Source organism: Octopus bimaculoides, chromosome 6 (genome assembly GCF_046866305.1).
Source record: "Octopus bimaculoides isolate indiv1 chromosome 6, ASM4686630v1, whole genome shotgun sequence".
NCBI lineage: Eukaryota > Metazoa > Mollusca > Cephalopoda > Octopoda > Octopodidae > Octopus > Octopus bimaculoides.
Window position 1 is genome coordinate 38,671,586 of NC_142933.1, and position 21,608 is coordinate 38,693,193.

At 38.5% G+C, this 21,608-nt stretch overlaps 1 protein-coding gene and 1 long non-coding RNA gene across 2 annotated transcripts in view; one reads left to right on the forward strand and one right to left on the reverse strand.

Moving 5' to 3' along the window:
- Nucleotides 1–1,318: 1,318 nt before the first annotated feature.
- Nucleotides 1,319–21,608, forward strand: part of LOC106868959 (sodium- and chloride-dependent glycine transporter 2) — a 51,474-nt gene continuing 31,184 nt past the window's right edge. Inside the window, exons 1-2 of the mRNA XM_089353772.1 lie at nucleotides 1,319–1,442; nucleotides 7,830–7,961. Of these exons, the coding sequence (XP_089209898.1) occupies nucleotides 1,319–1,442; nucleotides 7,830–7,961 (256 nt within the window). The remainder of the gene's footprint in view (nucleotides 1,443–7,829; nucleotides 7,962–21,608) is intronic.
- LOC149135024 (uncharacterized) lies at nucleotides 8,974–18,734 on the reverse strand. The gene is made up of 2 exons (XR_016242233.1): nucleotides 17,177–18,734; nucleotides 8,974–12,662 (listed from the first exon to the last, which is right to left on the reverse strand). It is a non-coding gene; the product is annotated as an uncharacterized LOC149135024 (long non-coding RNA).

The following is a 21,608-nucleotide window of genomic DNA, read 5'->3' on the forward strand; positions in this document are numbered from 1 at the left end:
TGAAAATGGAATCAAAAAGCTTCCTTGGCCGAGCTAATCTCCCGACTTGAACCTTTGGAGCATACCAGATAGAGCTATACGAAAAACTCGACAGAAACCTAAATGTAAAGATGAATTGTTTCGATTGTTGCGTGAAAAGTGGGCAGAAATTCTACAAGAGACAATCACAAAGCTCGTCAGTTCAATGCCAAAAAGAGTTTCTCAATTAAAAACTGCAAAGGGAACGTCAACTAAACACTAAAATATGTTGTCCTATCTATCGATTATATTTCAATTGCTCGCTGTGCGTATTAATAAAAGATTATGAAAATTAAAGGTGTCTATTTACTTCCTGTATGTCTGTATATATATATATATATATATATATATATATATATATATATTAAAAAATAACGTCGACCACTAACGTGGACAATTAATGCGCTAGAAATAGATCACATCTTGTGTCTATTAAGACCTAAAAAGTTCTCAACATGAAATATAGCAGCATACCAAAAACGTGAGCGGGCAAGACGTTTAAAATCACCTAAAAAAAATCATTATTAAACAGGAACCAGGTTTCGGATTTAACAAATTCTTACCATTTGTCTATTCCTCATCAGCCTGATTTGTAATGTAGCAGCAATTACCAGAATCGTATACATAGTTGCCCACCGCCATGGGTGCGCGTGCATATGGTTCTGCTAATTACAGCTTAATAGTAAAATTCAAAAGTCTTCGTTTTGGCGCGCTAATTCTAGGAATATATCCGCAGAAAATATTTACTGCGTCGAATATATTCAGTATGAGAACATGAGTAATGGGTAAATATTATTATTATTATAAGATCTGGTAATTAGTCATATATTAATATATTAATTAATATCGATTAATTATCAGGGGTTTAATTATCACTTTTTAGGTCTTAATAGACACAAGATGTGATCTATTTCTAGCGCATTAATTGTCCACGTTAGTGGTCGACGTTATTTTTTAAAATGTACCTTAATCCCCTGAGATTGCAGATAATATTTCTGAATCTCTTTGATTCTTTAAATGTGCTGGCCCCCTGATAATTAATCGATATTAATTAATATATTAATATATGACTAATTACCAGATCTTATAATAATTATATATATATATATATATATATATATATATATATATATATATATATATAGGTGTGTGTATTTATGTGCGCGTGTGTGTGTGTGTGTGTCTGTGCGTATGTGTGGAAATCCGAAAAAGTCGAAGTATTCGATGATGACCCACTTTTTCTTATATGTACAAGTTAGAAATTATACTTGCAGATATCATCATCCTCAAAGATATCATTATGGCGAAGACACAAAGAGAAACCTGGGCGAAATGGTCGGAGTTTTTCTTCTCAATTGTGGGCATGGTGGTCGGCCTCTCAAATATATGGCGTTTCCCATATTTTTGCTACATGAGTGGTGGCGGTAAGTAACACCGCCATTTATGCTGCATATATTTGTACAAAGTAAATATATGTTCTAATTTCTTTCTTTGTGTTGTCTTATTCTCTCAGATTTCACTTTACAAACGACTCTCTTTTCACACAAAATTTGCTTACATTTTACAATTATAATATCTCACTTTTCACAATACTTTCTTCCAATATTTGCTTGCATCTGGCTGTATGGTAAAAAGCTTGCTTCCCAACCACTTGGTTCCGAGTTCAGTCCCACTGCGTGGCACCTTATGCAAGTATCTGTTACTATATTACTATATCCGCGGACTGACCAAAATTTTTTGCATGGATTTGGTAGACGGAAACTGAAAGAAGTCCGTCGTGTATATATATATATATATATATATATATATATATATATATATATATATATATAAGGGACGACCGTGCGAACTCAAAAAGGAGAAATGGTGACGAATGGTAAAACAGAGGACACCTTTTATTTAAAAGCGTCACACGGTCGAACACAAAATATATATATATATCAAATATGATATACATGATATGTTATGCGACGATAACATAGATGACCAGTAATGAAAGACCACAACCGTATAAGAGGAATAACAGAGATATTTATTATGGCGTTAAAGATGTATGTCTGTGTGAGAGTGTGAATGCGACATATAAGAACATAATCAAAGACAGGCCGTCATACAAAGTAAAGTGTGTATGTGAGTGATACATGTATGTGTATGTGAAATATTACAGCAGATAGAAAGCGTCAATAACACGTAAGCAATTATACCAGTTCGTTAGTACACTATAGGAAAAGTTCTGCATGTGAAAGTGAGGAAAGGCTGAGTGTGGCAGAGCTGGTCACTAGTTGTGATGTCGTGGCATCGATGCCGGGCCGTGTTTCTTGTTATACAGATGTTCGTCGCTGGCTGAGAATTTCTTGTCTGTTTAAGAACTCTTGTCTGTTTATTTACCGTGGTGAAGCTGAGTCACCTAACAGAATCGAAGAGAGAGATGTGCCGCGGAGGTTTGGTTTGGTGTACATAGTAAGTTGTGTTGACGCTGGTGGAGATTGATGCTCGGTAGTAGTAATCGTAGAATCTTGTTGGTCATGACGATGATGCTGGATAGTAGTAGTAGACTCTTGTTGCTGATGTGGCGACGGCGGTGGTCATCGTTGGCTGAACGAAGCTGTTGAAGTGGTCGCTGGAACTGCTGCTGCTGTCGTGTGGTACACGGAACAGTTCTCTAAGAGAAACTGGACCGAGACAAATTTGGTTGCCGAGTTAAAGCTATTTATAACAAACTATGGGCTCCCGATGGCTTCAGAATTTTACTCTATCACGTGACCTTATTAGGGGCTGTGATTGGTCAGTTTGCGTTCTGGCGGGAACGGTTCGAAGAAGTTGCCGATTCGAATAATAATCAGTCACGTGATGACAAGGAATGGGTTATCTACTACGCTCGCATTTATTTATATTTAAATGAGAAGATCGTATGTAATGGCGATAGTAGTTTTGTATCTAATGGCGATAGGTAGTTTCACTACATATATATAAATAATCTTTTGCGTGGATTTGATAGACGGAAACTTAAAGAAGTCCGTCGTATATATATATATATATATATATATATATATGTTTATATAAGGGCATTATTACAGAATAATGCCACACACCAGACTTCCCAAATAAACACATTTTAGTACCGAATGCGAGGAAAAGCAACTCTCAAAGAAAACCAACCTTTAAAAAAAAAAAAAAATTCAACTATGTATCGACTGATTTCCCGATTACCAGAATGAAATCTAGTTTTCGCTCATCAGCATATTATAGTAGTAGAGTTTTTATGTGAGTATTTTTGTTGTAAAATTGAGTGTCAATCATTGGTGTTAATTGTTGATATTGTTCGTGTTTTGTTCTGTGTCTTCCCGTTGTGGAAAATGGAGAAAGCACCAGTAGGTGGCCAAAGTTATGCGGCCGCGACTGGAAAAGGAACAGAGGAAGGAAAGCTGGAAATAATCGAAATTAAGGTTGATCCGAAGAAGATGAAGGAATGTGAGAAGTTGCTGGCGAGGGTCGGAAACACGCTGACGTTGACACCGCCTGTGGAACTGACAGAAAGTGTAAAAAAGAGAACTGTGGTTTTTAAAACCATGAAGGTGGCAACTAGAAGGATAGAGCTTGCGACAGTTGAGGCGATCGAGGAGTGCCTGAAAGGTATCAGAAAGCAAGCAACTTTTGTAACTAGAGGAAAAAAGTATGCCACTGTGGAGGTACGATTTGCAACAGAAATAGAAGCAATTAAGAACTCTACGGAAGCTATACGATCGGAGGAATGGGTGCTGTTGCCGTCGTACTGTGGCAAACGTGTGGCCAGAGTGCGAATAGGCAAACTACCCCCAGAACTAGATGAAGCATGGCTCATGACAGCAATAAAGTACAACATGAAGGAAGAGGCCAAGATATTGAAGGCCACAAGAACAAAGAGTGTGGATTATTGGGGATATGGAATCGAACTGACCATCCAGGCAACAGTGGAAGACCTTAATAGAATTGACGAGGAGATAGCGCTATCTGACGACCAAAAATTAAGAGTGAAAGTGGAGGGCAGGCCGCCTACATGTTTTGCATGTGGCGAGAAAGGCCACATGAAGGCGAGATGCCCGCAGAGAGAACCAACAGAAAAACAGGAAGACACGAACCAGGTAGTACAGACAGAGACAGAAGAAAATACAACGGAGGAGGGATTTACGGTAATGGAAAGAAAAAGAAGGAGGAGTGGAAGAACAAACTCACCACCAGAGAAACAGAAAAAGAAAAGAAGAAAGAAGAAGTGGAAAAGGAAGCTGTAACCAGAGGGAATGCAGATAAAGAGGTGACAGAGAAAGAAAGAGAGAAGGCAACTACTAAACAGGTGGATTTACAAGAGGAGGGAACAGCGATAATGACGCCGGTTTCCCCAGCGAAGGAAAAGGTTTCGAGAGTTGAAACATCTCACGATGAATGGGATAAGTGGTATGGAGTTCGAGAAGGAAATACATCAGTAACAGAAGAAGAAGAGAAAAAAATCAAGAAGATGGAAAAACAATTGGAATTTTGTAACTTACTCAAAAAATAAGGAGACAGAGAAGAAAATTCTTAAATTCAAGCACATTATAAGAATTAAGTTACCAACAGATGTCTATTCTGAAAATGTGAAGGCCATTGTGGTCGATAGGGTCACATACGAGAAACTAAAAGACATGTGCGGAAACAAAATTGATCCGCCCGGAGTAGCGGTGATGTTCGACGAGCTGCCACCAGTGATCGAACTCAGGGATTTGGAACCGTTTATGAGGTATTAAAAAAAAAAAATAAATAAATAAAAATCTAAGAAGGAAAAGAACGAAAAAAAGTAAGTGTTTTTTTTTTTTTTTGTTATAAATATAATTTTTAAAAAAAGAGAGAAAAGACAGATAATTAAGAATTACACAGAAAAAGTGAACGATGGTAAATTGTTTATATAAACGATTCAAATGGTACTACATGGTTATGGGGCCCATGCAGCCATTTCATTTCTTCATTATATAACATCTCATTGTCATTCGGTTTATGTTTTGTGTCCCCATTGTGGTGTTGTGTCTGTCCTTGTAGTGTCTCCATCTGTGTTGTGGCCATAGTGCCAAATAAAGAAAACAGCATAGTATAGTACCAATATATATAAATAAACAAAATCCTCACCTTACCAAAACGAACACCTTATATATCCGACAAAGCAAACAGAATGATGTTTATCTCTATACATCTCTGCAAAAAAGCGGGAATCTTTTTGAGTTGCTCTCGGTACACGTGTCCAAAGCGGAATAAAATTCAGCATTGAATATATTCCGGATATATATTTGATTAATAAATTCAAAATAGGATAAAAATCTTTTACAAGAATTTTATCCGGAAGCTAGTGTGTAAAAAAATTCATAAGGGAAATTTCTATTCCTAAGAATATAACTATTCTTTTATATTTATATAAGGGCATTACTACAGAATAATGCCACACACCAGACTTCCCAAATAAACACATTTTAGTACCGAATGCGAGGAAAGGCAACTCTCAAAGAAAACCAACCTTTTTTAAAAAGACTATGTATTGACTGATTTCACGATTACCAGAATGAAATCTAGTTTTCGCTCGTCAGCATAGTATAGTCCTGATATATATATAAATAAACAAAATCCTCACCTTACCAAAACGAACACCTTATGTATCCGACAAAGCAAACAGAATGACGTTTATCTCTATACATCTCTGCAAAAAAAGCGGGAATCTTTTTGAGTTGCCCTCGGTACACGTGTCCAAAGCGGAATAAAATTCAGCATTGAATATATTCCGGATATATATTTGATTAATAACATTTTTCTAATGTAACGATTTAAATATATTCTTTAATCATATAACACAAGTCTTCTGTAGTTGTTTCACTCTATATTGTCTTTTATACATCCAACCACGTGCTATATATATATATGTATATGTATATATACATACATATATACATATAAATTCTTTTATTCTTTTACTTGTTTCAGTTATTTTTTGACTACGGCTATGCTGGAGCACCGTCTTTGGTCGAATCAAATCGACCGCAGAACTTATTTTTTGTAAGCCTAGTACTTATTCTATCGGTCTCTTTTGCCGAACCGCTAAGTTACGGGGACATAAACACACCCGCATCGGTTGTCAAGCGATGTTGGGGGGATAAACACGGATACACAACATATACACACGCACACACATGTATAAAAATTTTGACTTCCCTTTGCTAATTTGGTTTTGTGGTTTATGCTGTACTTCCTATATGTGGTCATTGGTGGGCTGTGGCTTTGAGACGATGACCTAATGGTTTTATTCTGCAATTAATTTTGTTTATATATATATATATATATATATATATATATATATATATATATAAATGAGAATGTGTCTGTCTGTCTGTCTCCCTAAAACTCGAGAACTACACAACCAATTTCATTCAAATTTTACACATGTCTTACTTAGGGTTCCGGTTGTGTTTTAGTCAAAAAAATTTTTTAACTTCTTGCATAGTTCGAGCCCACAGCAACATCATATCTCCTCCACTATTTAAGTATTACGTGTCAAAAGTGAAACAAAAACACTCATGTCAAATACTTTCACTTTAAAGATGAAACTATTCCACTAACTGAAACAATCACATTTCGATACTGTAATGACAGATACTTTCACTTTAATGGTGTGTATATACATGCATACATACATACATACATACATACAGAGAGAGAGAGAGATGTATATGCATACATATACATGTATATGTACACGTATATGTATAGATATATATATAGATATAGATCTATATGCATACATGTATATGTATACATATGTGTAGATGTATATATATAGGTGTACATCTAATATGTACACATATATAAATGCATACAGATATCTATACATATATACACCCATACACACACATATATGCACACAAACACACACATTAGTCATTTATTTTCTTATCCAAAACTACGTCAAAGGTATTGAATGGATCTTTAAGAAATTTGGAAATTGTATTCTATGTATAATGGCCCATGAAAATTCATATATTTTTGATGTTGATGAAATTTTAACCATATAGATTACACACAAATAAAGTAATATTTCTAAAATTTTTTCTTCTTAGAAGTTACAAAGACCCCTTCATGGGGACTTCACACCCACAATTTAGTCATTTTTCCTAAGGAAAGACGAATACAGTTGTACCACTGGTAGCTATAGGGTCATAACTCCCATGAAAATTCATATATTTTTGATGTTGATGAAATTTTAACCCGAACATAACAGATGAGCATTATTTGTAATTCAACGGTACAAGTGTAAGACTACCCTTTCAGATATACTTACATTGTGATTTCTGCAATGTGGTGCATAAATTGTCAAGTAAATGAGACGCATCTTTACCTCCACTGATTCACTTGCAAAGTGATGAGTAAAATTATTTCGTTGCAGACCTCCTTTGAGTCTTTTTATTATCACTGCGACGCACATAGTCCTCAGTTGGTAACATTGATTTCAAGGCCTTCCCAGATGAGAGACTGGCATTCCACTTAATGTCTATGTTCCATGCTGGCATGGATTGGAGAGTTATTAATGTAGAAATATGGTATCGTAGCTACTAACAGTTGAGGGTTGCGTAGTCTAGACAGCGTTTTTAGATTTCATTATTCTCTATAACCCGGGTAAAGCCGGGTATTTCTGCTATTATATATATATATATATATATGTATGAATGTATGTATGTATGTATATACATTATTGTTATCTTTTCCATGTTATTCCATGACCATATATATCTAATCGTGTCTCCGATTATTTTTTTAAACAGGTGCGTTTCTAATTCCCTATTTCATATTTATGATACTTGCTGCCATCCCAATATTAATGCTTGAAAACGCTGTTGCCCAATTTGCCAGTTTCGGACCAGGAAAAGTATGGGTCATGTGTCCACTTTTTAAAGGTAAAACCTCATTTTAAAAATCCCAGTAAATGACTAACTATTGTTGCTATTGTTATTGTAACTAATTAGAGCAAGATCAAATCTAATGGAAAAAAAGACATATGCTCAAAGACATTCCAATTGCTACCATTTCATATTCTTTTAAGGTAGTGAACTACATTATTCGATATGTCCTTCCTACTTTTTGAGAATGTGTACACACACACACACACACAAAGTGGAATATTCTAAATGGGCAGCAGCAACTGTATACATTACGAAATAGAATACTAAAATCAGTGTGTTTGCTGATGTTTTCACAGGTTTAAACGAATGTCTTAAAACGTGCCACTATCCCAGCGGACTGGGAATTCACAATTCCATATATGGATGATATACTCATTAAAAGCGAATCCAGATATTAACACGTAGAGCACGTAATAATTAGAGATTACAGCTTTACTTTGAGTGAAGAAAAGTGAATTTTTCTTACCGAAAATAAGACACTTAAGACAAATTATTGACGGAAATGGACGACGACTAGACCCGTCGAGGGCAGACGCAATTAAAAATATGCCCCCTTCGACTAATATCGCGACCTTACAAGCATTTTTAGGATTGGAAAGTTATTAGCACAATTATATTCCAGATATGCATAAGGTGAGGGTCCCACTGAATAATCTGCTGAAATAGAATTGGTCGGAAAATTTTCAAAAGGCATTTGACGAAATAAAAAAAAAAACGCTAATATCTGATGTTGTTAGCACACTTCAATCCTGCAGCGGAGATTGCTGTAGCTTCAGACGCTTCTGAGTATGGTATAGGAGCAGTAATGCTGCATAAATATAAGGATGGTAAGATGAAGGCGGTGGTTCATGCCTCATGTTTTCTGATAGTAGTAGAGAAAAATTATAGTCAAATCGAAAAAGCTCTGGCGATTATTTTTGCCGTGAAAAATATTTACAGATTTTTAAACGGTAGAAGTTTTCTTCTACAGACTTATTACCATCCATTATTACCAATATTTGGGTCGAAAAAGGAATTCCTACCTATACTACTAATAGATTGCAACGCTGGGGTTCGATATTATTAAACTATGATTTCAAGATGGAGTATATGCTATCTAAGAAATTAGGTCATACGGATTGTCTATCAAGATTGATTTTAAAAAATGCGGAACTATTTGAAGATACCGTGATTGCCGCTTTGCGGGCGGAAAATGAAATTAAAAGTGTTTTGTGTAACGTCATTCGTGAACTGCTAGTTACTTTACAAGACATAAAATTAAAATCGGAAAACGATAAATTTGTTATAATAATGAAAGAAATACTGAAGGCTAAAAGAGATAAAAATATGCGCTAAGCAAATGGGAGCCATTTCTCACTGTGACAATGTGTTGATGTGTGCACAGAGTTGTTGTGCCAGCCACACTACAAAAGCGATTATTCATATGGGTCACCCAGGGATTTCGAGAATGAAATTCTTAAAGAGAAGTTACGTATATTGGCCAACAATGGACCGTGATATTGAAGAATCTGTGAAATCATGCAGTGGGTGTGCCTTAGCTGCAAAATCACCTACCACTAAATGGCAACGGTGGCCAAAAACAAATCTTCCATGAGCCACAATGCATGTCGATTACGCTGGCCCACTCAAGGTTCTTGTGGACAGTTTTTGAAAATGGCCGGATGTGCATAAATGTAAAAAGCCAACATCCGCTGAATCAGTAAGTGTTGACCAGATATGGTATTCTGAATACAATTGTGTCGGATAATGGAATTCAATTTATGTCTGACGAGTTCAGAAAATTTTGTAAAATGTTCGTCATCGAACATATCACCACTCCGCCTTATCACCCTATGTCAAATCGACAAGCGAAGCATTTTGTTGACACTTTCGAGAGGGCGTTGAAAAAGGCGAACAATGAAGTGATGGATGATTTTGCACCACAACAATTTCTAAGAATGTACCGAGTAAGACCCAATCCGCATACACCGTCGGAAATGTCACCCGCAAAATTGATGTTTGCTACAAAGGTCAGATCCGTCTTTGATAAGCTGATACCGAGTGAAAAAAAGGCTAATAACAAAAATACTTCAAAAATTTTTCAAGTTAGGTTACAAAGTTTTTTTTTAAAACCTATAGGTATAGTAAAGTAAGCTGGGCGGACGGTTAAACAAATTGGAAGAATGATGTTCCTAGCAAAAGGAAAAAATGCAGAATGCAAAAGACATAAACCACAGTCACGAGAAATGAAATCCCTATGGAAATATTGTACGACACATTTGAGGTACCAACACCCAAACAATTTGAAACTAAACGTTATAGCACCAGAAAATGGAAAAGAACGAAAACCACTACTTTCAAAAACAAACGTTGCAAAGCGTTTAGAGTGGAGTAAAAACCTACAGAATTGGTCCCTAAAGCAGTGGAAGAATGTTATTTTCTCGGACGAGTTTGCCTTTATTTTATTTCCGACCTCCGGCCGAGTATGTGTAGAGACAGCCAAAGGAAGCATTTGAACTAGGCTGCCTTCTTCCAACTGTTAATCATGGAGGAGGATCTGTGATGATCCGGCGGGTGAGGGGCTATATCTTGGAAATCCGCCGGCCCAATGGTTTCCTTTCATGGCAAAATTAATAGTCAAGACTATTTAAGCATTTTATCTGATCAAATTCATCCTATGGTTGCGGAACTGTTTCCGGAGGGAAACGTAATCTTTCAGGATGATAATGCACCAATTCACACAGCTAAAGTTGTTACTGAATGGCACAAGGAACATTCTAGTGAAGTTGAACATTTTATCTGGCCACCCCAGTCCCTAGATCTCAATATTATTGAACATTTGTGGTGCATTTTAGAAAAAGAAGTAAGGAGTCGATATCCTCCACCATCATCACTACCAGAACTGGAAACAGTTTTAGCTGAAGAATGAACAAAAATTCTTTTGGAAACAATTCAAACCTTGTACGAGTCCATACCTCATAGAATTCAAGCTGTAATTACTGCCAAAGGCGGTCCTACCCTATATTAAAATAAATTTTAAATTTTAAGGTGTTTCCATTATTTTGTCCAACACCTGTATATATACATGACCGAGGAAGACCATCACTGACTATTGCTCATGCAAAATGCCAGCAATGCCCGTGCATGAAGTTACTGCATCAGCAGCCAGCTTCGTCCGGGTTCACATCCCCAGTTTCCATGCTCACCGAGGCACCCTCGTACTCGACCGGCATCTGATAGTCGCCTACCCGGCGATTACACAACCTAAAACTTTAGGTCCAATAAGGCTTCCGCAGCACCTTACACACTCTCTCCACCTTCCTAACATGATGCAGAGACAAGCAATAACAATATATCCAGTGCGAAGATCGGCTGAAAGTTCAGGAATGTGGTAGCACCACGGTCTCAAGTGCAAGCAGAAGTTCTCCAAAATTTTGAAAGCCATTCCTTGCATATGTGATTTTATATCAGAATAACCTCCTCCTAGAATTATGCTTTAGCAAAAGCTTAGGGATCCCTCACCTGCAGTGGTTTTCCAGCACCCCGGACACCAACCCGGAATTTTCTAGTGACCGTGTTATTGCTAAATAGTCGTTGAGCATATACTATGAAAACTTCATAGGTTGACCAAGATACTTCCAGGGTGTGTGGCCAAATGAGGCTTACTTTTCAACATAATCCCCCTTGAGGTCCACACAACTCTTCCGTCGGTGTTGCAGAGTTTAGATCAAATTAATGAAGAAGCTTTCGTTCTCTTACTCTAAAAAGTCATCAATAGTAGCTATGGCATCATCATCACTGTGATACTGGTTCCTAGCCAAGTGTTTTTTGTGTTGGAGAACAGACGATAATCAAATGAGACCAAAATCAGGAGAATAGGGAGAGTGATCAACCAGTGCAAAGCCACAATCATGCACAGCAGCCATTGAAAGTAGGGACTGGATCATTGTCGTGATAAAACAAAACCACTTTTGTCAGTTTTCTTGTGCGTTTCGTCTTGATAGCCTTTTGTAACTGCATGCTGGTATAGTGCGTTCTATTGATAGTGTGGTCCTTTTGAAGATAGTCATTAAGCACAATGCCTTTTGCATCCTCAAAAACTGAGGTTATCACCTTCTCCGGTTTCTTTGGAGCAGGTAAGGAGGGGGTGTTTCCCCTTCATGGATTGCTTCTTTGTATCTGGCTTAAAGTGATGAACATAACACTCATCTTTGGTTTGGAAACATCCAAGAAAACTAGCTGGATATGCCTCAAACAATGTCAGGTTTTTCCGTGATGTGATCATCCTGGTGCGCTTTTGATCAGGTATCAGAAGACGTGACACCCACCGAACAGAAACCTTCGTTATGCCAAGTAAAGTATATCATGCAGAATATTCAAAACTCTCTCATGGTATATGCTAATAGCTTTGACTATCAGATTTATAGTTACTCATCTGTCAACCACCACCATGTGGTGAACACCAATGTCTTCCTCGGTGGCGGGAGTGGCAGGACGTCCAGACCTTGGGTTATCTTCAAGACTCTCCGTTCCTCTCCTAAATTCAGCTGCTCACTTTGCACTATTGACAAAGCTGGAGTGTCATCCCCTAATGTAGCAATCATATCGGCGTGCAGATTCTTGATAACACCAAGTTGCCAAAGTTTGTCGATTTTCGAGAGAAGTCGCTACTAGTAACTTTTGAAGTTTTCTTTAAAGAGTCAAATGTCAGTTTACCTGAAAAAAACCAAGAAAAAAATAAACAAATAAACCAGGCCAAAGAAAACAAATACAAACAAACAAATAAACAAAAGCCCAAACAAATTAGTTAGTTATTAATGAGAAGTGCTAAAATTATTGTATGCAAAATTTCATAGTTCAAGCATCACTCCTTCATAGTCAGCCTATAAACGTTTCAGCCCGCCCTCGTGTATTGTATGTATGTATGTATGTATGTATGTATGTAAATACATACATACATACATATATATATATATAGTAAAAATGGATACATAAGGGTGGAAAATCACAGGAACAATACCATATGTCCAACGTAAGATACAATATGTGTGTTCAATTCCTTTAAGAATCAATAACTGAATTTATAGTATTCAGTCTTTAAAGTGTCTAAAAGGTACGGTAAAAAGACCAGCAAATACAACAATAAAAACTTTAGAAATATCATGAATGTTCAAAATATTTATTAAAAGAATATTTATAAATATGCATGATTTCTAAGTTGTATAAAAATATGACAAATTAAAGTTAAAACATTACGATGTGTAAACATACATTATGATATAACATATAATGGGTAAATATATACGGTATGATGAAGTTATAAATTTACATGTATTATATTAAAAACGTGTACATTAGGACAAGATTAAAAAAAAAAAAAAAAAAGAAACATAATATAAAAGTTAAGTTAAAAGTATGCATCTGAGATGTGTCTATTAATATGGTGTTGTACTCATATTAGAGATTAGACACTCCCTTCGTCAGGATGATTGTTTTACATATAGAGAGGAAGGAAAAAATATAGAGAACATAAAAAGTTTAGTGATATAATACAATATACAAGTAAAACAACTGGACACAGCACCTTACATCACAAATTTTTTATTACCCACAAGGGGCAACATAGAGGGGACGATACAACCTGATTTGGGGTCAGATGAAAACGGATGAATTAACAGAAACATGCATTTAAAAATTTTACAATGAAAGCGAAATAAAATCGAATGAAGCGACAGACCGGAAGACATTACGGATGGAGTGGTAAGGCGGGTTTAGCACGGACCCCTCGTGCCCCGCCTCACCACTGATAGCTGAGATGAGTCCTTCGTCTCATTCATGTAGTTACATTTATTCGCAACTTTCGTGCTACACTCTTCCATCTACTCTCAAACATTTTCGCAGTCAGGCATTTTCTCTCTAGCTCTACTTTCCTTTTGAGGTGAAAGGTGAAATAATTCACCAGTGCAGAGCTAGATATGAAAATGCCTGACCTTACACCTTTCACCCTCGTTTTCCAAATAACCTGTCTCGCAACTGCCACCACAGTGAGAAAACAAATCTTACCTTCTTTCGAGAGGAAATCCGGCGGGTCAATTTTTACAATTGATTCAGTCGATAGCTGTACTCTTCTAGTACCTGACAACAGTTGTTCAGCATATACCCACACCTCCGACACCTCCGAACATTGTACAATAGCGTGCGGGACGGTTTACCTGTCCCGCTCGCATCTTGGACAAGTCGGATGGACGGCGCAACCATGTCTTGCGAGTTTGTCCCGAACAGGTAAGGCCCCTCGGTAACACTGCCATGCCAGAGACTTCTGAAAATTATCCAGGGTCTTTGGCCCGAATGTACGTCGGAATAGACTGGCCAGCTGATTTACGTCGAGACCTAGGGTTTCTCCTAAGGTGTCATCACATTTCGCCTCTACAAGCCCTCTATAGAAGAATGCGGTGGAACCCCCACCGCAGGCATTGCACAAGCGACGGAATAGCAGGAGTGCCTTGCGACACTCCGTGTACCATGTACCCAACTTCGATTTTCGATTCAACCAGGTTTCCCATCCACCGAAACTAGTGAACTTGGGAAACATCTGTTTCGCCAGCGGAGACCACACCCGTTCACCATCCAGGTAGAGCGAAAGATGCCTCAACCTCAGCGCATGTTTGCGCATCAACAGCCAAGGCATCCCAAGTCCACCCTTTAACGGTTGTTGGCAGCAAATAGAGCGTCTCACAAACGGTTTCCAGCTCTTCCACAAAAAGCGGAAGAGCTGTCTTTCCAGCTTGATTAACCACGAATCGGGGCAAGGAACGACGGTTAGGCGGTAGGTGATGACCGATGCGATGAACACATTGGCTACCTCCGCCCTCCCTTTCAGGGATAGCCACCGCCAAGACCAGGTCTTGACTATGTGGGTCACCCTGCTCGTTACCTCGGCCCAGTTCTTCTCTATTTGGAGGTCTGGTCCAAACCAAACTCCTAGCAACTTAATCGGGCCCTCCGTCCAACGTCCCACGACGCTATCAGGAGGCATCGACTTGCCTCTCCAGGTGCCGAGCTGCAAGCCGACTGACTTTCCACGATTAACTTTTGCTCCTGCCACCGTCTCGTAAACCTCTATGGCCTTGCCCACTGACCGTAGGTGGTCCATTTCGGTAACGATGATAGTGATGTCATCCGCGTAAGCGGAAACCGATTTTCCACAACCTGGCTGTCTCGGGATGCCGCTCAATTTTCGCAGTAATGGCTCGAGGGCCATCACATACAAAATCGGGGAGAGCGGACACCCTTGACGAACCGAGCGTTTGATGTTGAACGGCTTCGATATGAAGCCGTTCACCCGAACTACCGAGTCGACGTTGTCGTAAATCTCGATGATCCACCTGAGAAAACCAAGACCCAGACCGAACTGCGCCAGAACGGACACCAGGTAGCGATGATCAACCCTATCGAATGCCTTAGATTGGTCTAAATGGACCAGTGCCCCACCCTTGCCGGCATCATTATTAAACCCTTCTAAAGTGTATCGTGTAAGATGGAGATTATCCTGGATGGTTCTGCCGGGAACGGCACACGTTTGTGCCTCCCCGATCAGACCGTCCGCGACACGCGCCAATCTTTTCGATAACACTTTGGCCAAAATCTTCAACTTTTCGTTTAGCAGAGTGATGGGCCGAAAATTATCAATGGAATCCCCCTTGTTCGGGTCCTTTCTGACAAGCGTCACCACTCCCCGGCGCACAGATCTGGGAATAAACCCATTCTGTTGCCAGTTCGCGTAGACATCTGCCAGTAGGTGCCCGAACAAGTCTGGCATACTTTTGTACAACTCGTAGGGTAAACCATCCAGTCCTGGCGCCTTACCCGTGCTGCAGTCAGCCATCGCCTCAATTACTTCCTCAGGTGTGATCGGCCCTTCACAGCTCTCCGCATCCCGCCCCGACAGACGCGGCAGCCCGGCGAGGAAGTCCATTAGGTCCCTCCTGCTATCCGGCCCGCCACCCCCATCGAAAAGCTGGGCGAAGTGCTCCTGAAAGATCTTACACATCTCTTCGGGTTCGTTTATCAACTTACCTTGTTGGTTCGTCAAAGATCCTATTGTAGCATCATTGCCACGTTGGGCTTCCACCACTCGGGCCCATCCTGCGGCCTTGGTTCCCTCGCAACCCATAGCACGAATTCTAGCTCTGACAATGCAACCCATGTGTTTGGCTTCGAGGTGCTGGTTTAACGCCAGTCTCTTGTCCTTCACCTGAATCGCAGAGCCAGTTCTCATTGCTTCCTCTAATTCCTGAACTAAAACTGTTTCCCTCCTACGCTCTCTAGCCACTAAACTTATGCTATATCTAACAGACTCATATTTAATGGCTCGTTTGAGGGCATACCACCATTTATTATTGATAATGGCGCCGGTTAATGCCCTCTGAATCAACAAACTAATCCGATCTCTGTACTCCTTAATCGCCAAAAGGGACGTATTAAGTTTCCAGTAGCCGGAGCCTCAAGTATATCGCTTATCTATGTCGAGCCTACAAGTGATCATTTTATGATCACTGTAGCTGACTGGGTAAAACTGTGGACACTTAGCTATATTTCTATCTACTTTTCTAAATAACACTATGTATGACCTGGAAGATCCGTCGCTACTTGACCAAGTCCACATTGGAGCGTTCGGAAATTCCAACCTATAAGGGTCTGCCAGCTCAAAGCGGCTTAGCAGATCCAGGAAGCAAGAATGACCTTTTCTAGTGGTATTTGAGCCAACATAATCTACACGTGCCTCGCAAATTGTGTTGAAGTCTCCTAGCACAACTAAAGAATGTGATGTACTGAGAAACGTCTCTAGATCCCGAAAAAAGTCATTTTGCCCTGATAGTTGGGGTGCATAGATTGCAACCAGTCTAAAAACTTTACCATGGCTGAGCGTCAGGTCCATGACGACCAGCCTACCTTCTGGATCTGAAAAAATTAACTTTTTCTCAGAGACCCGGTTTCTTTTTAATAGGACCAACACCCCACTCCCCCTAGAAGGACAGCCTGGAGAGAAGAAACTCTCGTAGCCATTCAACAGGGGGAGCAGATCTCTTGGCCCTCTCAACCGGGTCTCTGTAGCAACAACAACATCCAAATCGCGCAACCTGATGTCATTGAGGAAGCGACCTTGCTTCCAGCCTGACACCAGGCCACGCACATTTAAGCAACCTACATGAATAGACTCCATTACCTACCTTGTATCAGTGGTTCGGCGGTTCTTCCTTTTCTTTCTCCTTTTCTTGGAGTTTCCCGTATTTGGACGTAGGCCCTTGTAAATGTATGGAGAAAAATCCCTCCTGAGGGGGCCTACGTCGTGAAAGAATTCGGACTTAATCCGTCCGTAATCCTTCCGGCCTATCTTGTAAATGTGAAAGTCTTTTGACGAGTTTTCTCTACTCGATTGGCAGACGCAATAGCTGCCAAACAGTTTACTAGTCTATTATTCGAGGCCTTCACAGCCATATATGTGTTTTCTTTTTCTTTTTCTTCTTTTTTTTTTAAGATTTAGTTTGGTGGGGGCGGTCTGTGTCTTTTCCTTTTTTTTTTAAGTACAGACGACCACCCCTCCTCTCTATCTTTCTCGTCGCTCTCCTCTGTCGACACCAGCGCTGCTTCCGGTCGACATTGGTGTTGCTTCTGGTTCGACGTTGGTGTGGTTTCGGGTTCCCGTGTTGTTACGGGTTCCTCTTCTTTTGATTCCTCTATCGCTTCTTCTTGGCTTTTGGTTTTGCATTCTGCTCTGATGTGGCCCTTTAGCCCGCAGTTGAAGCACCTCGGCTTCCTTCCCTCGACAGAAACAATTAATTTTCCCCTTCCACCTAAATTAATAGTTTCGCCGATTTCTTCTAGGGTTGCTGCTTCTGCTTGTATTGTCATGGTCAGGCATTGACCCTTCCAATGCTCTTTTTCCACTGAGGTCTGGAGTATTGATATTTTTTCCAACAGGCCCTTTGTGATTCCAGCAACCAAACGCGCTGCATCCACTTCTGGTGGGATATTATTTACGGTAATTTTTGAAGTTCTTCTTCCCATATATAAGGGAAGAAGAACCACCTCCTCTGTTCTTAGTGTCTCCGAAGAGTATCTTTTTGCTGCCTCTTCCGACCTGAATCTTACTTCTATTGTCCCGAATCTCCTCGCTCGGTTTACATAAGTAATCTCAGGCCATATTTTCTTCAGACATTTTTCGATTGTCTTTTCCTCCATTTTTAAAATCCTTTTTTTTTTCTATGCAGTACGTTTTGTATATTATTCTCTTTTTTTCCACTGATTCAGTGTCCTCTTCTGGGGTGGAGACCCGAATCTCCGACCCCTCCTTTGTTATTGATGTCATATATTTTTCCAGGTTACTGCTATCTGTGTTTATCACAAATTTCTTTCTACCTGCCACTTCCGCAAACTTTTTCGGTGATACAACCGTTGAGACTGCCGGTGAAATTTCGTCACCGAAAATACTTGTGAACGCGTCACCCACAGGTGGGAATTCACTTGGTGAAAGGTTTTCCATTTTTTCAAAAGTTGGCTTACAAGCCGCAATAATAAATAGCAATGGTTCCCCCGTTGGGGGGAATTTCAACGAGTTGCTTTTCAAAAAGCAAATAACAGTTTTTTTTTTTTCAACAATAAGCACAATTCACGAAAACAGTTTACAGGTTTTGCAAGTCAAAACTTACTAATAGCAGGGAAATAAGAAAGACACGTCCAACAGCACCTTACATCACGGTTCCTTTTACCTCAATTGCGGAATTACGTATATATATAAGAAAAAAAAACCCCGAAGAATATGTATTAATACCTAATTAGCATAGGTTGATAAATTAGATTAAATCACTAGCCTAATCATATCTTATTGCGGGTTAATTCATAATAATATTTTGTTTGTATCTTATTTCCATGTTCAATTTTATTTAATTTTATTTCTTATTTCATTTATTAATCCATTTATAAGTTTATCCCTAATCATCGATACAAGTTCAAATTATACTAGTTCTATTCCGGCCTGCTTATATAATGTCTATTGGTACTTCTATTTATTTTATTTTATAATATTATTTTTCTTCCTTATATATTAAATTATATTGTATTATTTTTATAACTATTAACTCATGGAAGTTTTCCTATCTAAATCATTATTATTACTATTCTAAGTTCGAATTCATGCTATGATCTTTTACAGTCACTATTCGCCCTAACCTTCTCTTTAAATTTCCTATTCTTTTTGAATTTCATAATGAATGTTGACTGAATTTTATGCGTGCACGCCGGGATTGCATCAGTAAACCTGTTTAGCATGGTATTATTATGGTTTTTCAGTATTAAATATGCCTCTCTAATGCATAATCCACATCTGTTAGATCCAACTCCGAACGGATGGGCGTTAGCCAAGATGGACCATGATAGTTCGAATGTTGTGTTTCTTTCCTTAAGGTCATGTATAAACGATGCCAATGCTGTAGATGCCCTATATTCTGAGTTATTAAATGAGCTCATATGGCTTCTATATCTTTGTTTAAAATCGATCGAGCTACCTATGTACTCTTTTCTCTTTCCGTTCTGCATAAGAACGGTACATTTGTAAATTACGTTAGTCCGGCAGCAATTTCCGCTAATCGGACATTTCGAGGGAACTCTACAATTACATTTGGCTTGCGGCTTATAGGTTTTATTCTTAACTTTATTATTACAGCTATCTTCTCTATCGTTGCTATTATCATTAGTATTAATATCGTTCCCATCACCAACTGTATCCCTAACATCACTTTTTTGTGTTTTAACACAAGGTACATTAATTTCAGTTTTTGTATTAGTGGTATTGTTACTAGGTCTCAAATTATCATATTTATTTCCATCAGGGTTATCCTCATTAATGTTCCTACTATCATTATAGTGTCTAATGTTATTCCTATTCATTTTAGAGATGATAGATCCTACATTTGGAGTAGCGGAATAGGCTAATTTTATTGTTGATTTATTACAAATGGTGTAGTACTTGTGGTGCTTAGGGAAATTTTCCTTTAATATTTTAAAAAATAATTTAGGAAGACCTCTTACTCTTAGTGAGAAGGGAGGGGCGAACCAGATAACATGACGGATTCTGGATTTGGTCTTCGAGAATGACTCATTCAGTAGCACCCGATTATCATTTCTATACCTCGAGTACTTCATATTATAACCTCTATTTTTATTGTTACTATTATCCTTACTTTTATGGTTTCCTATTTTATCCTGTTTTATGTTATCGCAATTTATTCTATAATCTCTATCATTAGTCCCCATAATTCGTGTATGGTTGGGTAGTGTATCGACTGATGAGTTCGTGCCAAAGGCTGTTAGTCCTTGCCTATCCTTAATGTTGGCCAGCTTTATTTTTAATTTTGTATCATGTATATACTCTATATTTTTCGTAAAGCCGCTTAACTTTAAGGCATTGTTATATATTGGTGCATATTTATTAAATATATTTTCATTTGCCGATAGATTTGATATACGGATAGAGGCTGCGGTTACTATACTATTAATTGTTGATCTAGGGTGATTGGATAGTACGTTAATATACTGGAAACTTTGATTAGGCTTACGAAACGGGTAATACAATTTGGTATTGAGGTCCAATGTTACGTCTAGAAAATTTGTTGTCCTAGGATTACACTCATATATAATGTTTAGGTTATAGTAGTCTTTTAAATATGCCCTCAGATCTTTCTTCAATCTCTCAATCTGAGGTTTTGAATGATTAGAGACGATGTATAACGCATCATCTCTATATATACCTCCAAAGAGTGAGGGAAACTGTCTTTTGATTTTATCCAACAAAAATAGTCCCACTAGGTCTGTTATTTGGGCAGAATCGGAGGATCCCATGGTAATATCGAAAAGGTTGAAAGAATCAGTTTTGGACCAGTGCTGGTTTGCATAACTAATAAGAGTCATACGAGCCGCTTGAATAATATCAATGTCCAAGCTTAAAATTTCAATATACTTGCGGGCGAAAATAATTGCCTTATTTAATAAAATTGGGGAGATCGAAGAGTAATAATTTGAAATATCGAACTGTACGAAGGATGAAGTTTTATGATGTTCATGTTTATGGAACCAGACTATAACATCATTTGTTGATTCCCATAAAGGGAGTTGTGTTTTTTTCTTTATCACTGGTATAATCCGATCTAGAATACATTTGCTAATCCTACCCAAGTCCGATTTAGTTGGGCAGATTAGGCGTATTGTTGGTTTGGCAAGGAAGTCATTCTTATGGTCCTTTAACGTGCAGTGTGGAGTTTTGGGATCATACGGTTGTGTTCGATCTAATATTCCCAATTTCGAAATTATTTCGTAGTGTTTATTGTTAATGTCATTCAGAGCCGATGTTTTTATCAATTTTATATTTGGTGTGGAGTTCCTTGGATATTAGCATGTTGTAGGTTTCGAATGGCACAGAGTAGATATTTCCGGTTTTATCTGAGAGAATGTGTAGATTGGGATCATTCTTGAGACTAGCTATTGTTTCTTGTAATTGATTTTGGAAGGCATTCCCATAGTTCGAATATTTAAGGTTTTTTTATCATGCGTATCAAGTCCTTTTCAAATTTTGCAAGATCGGAGTTTGGTGGAGCGTTCCTGTAAGAT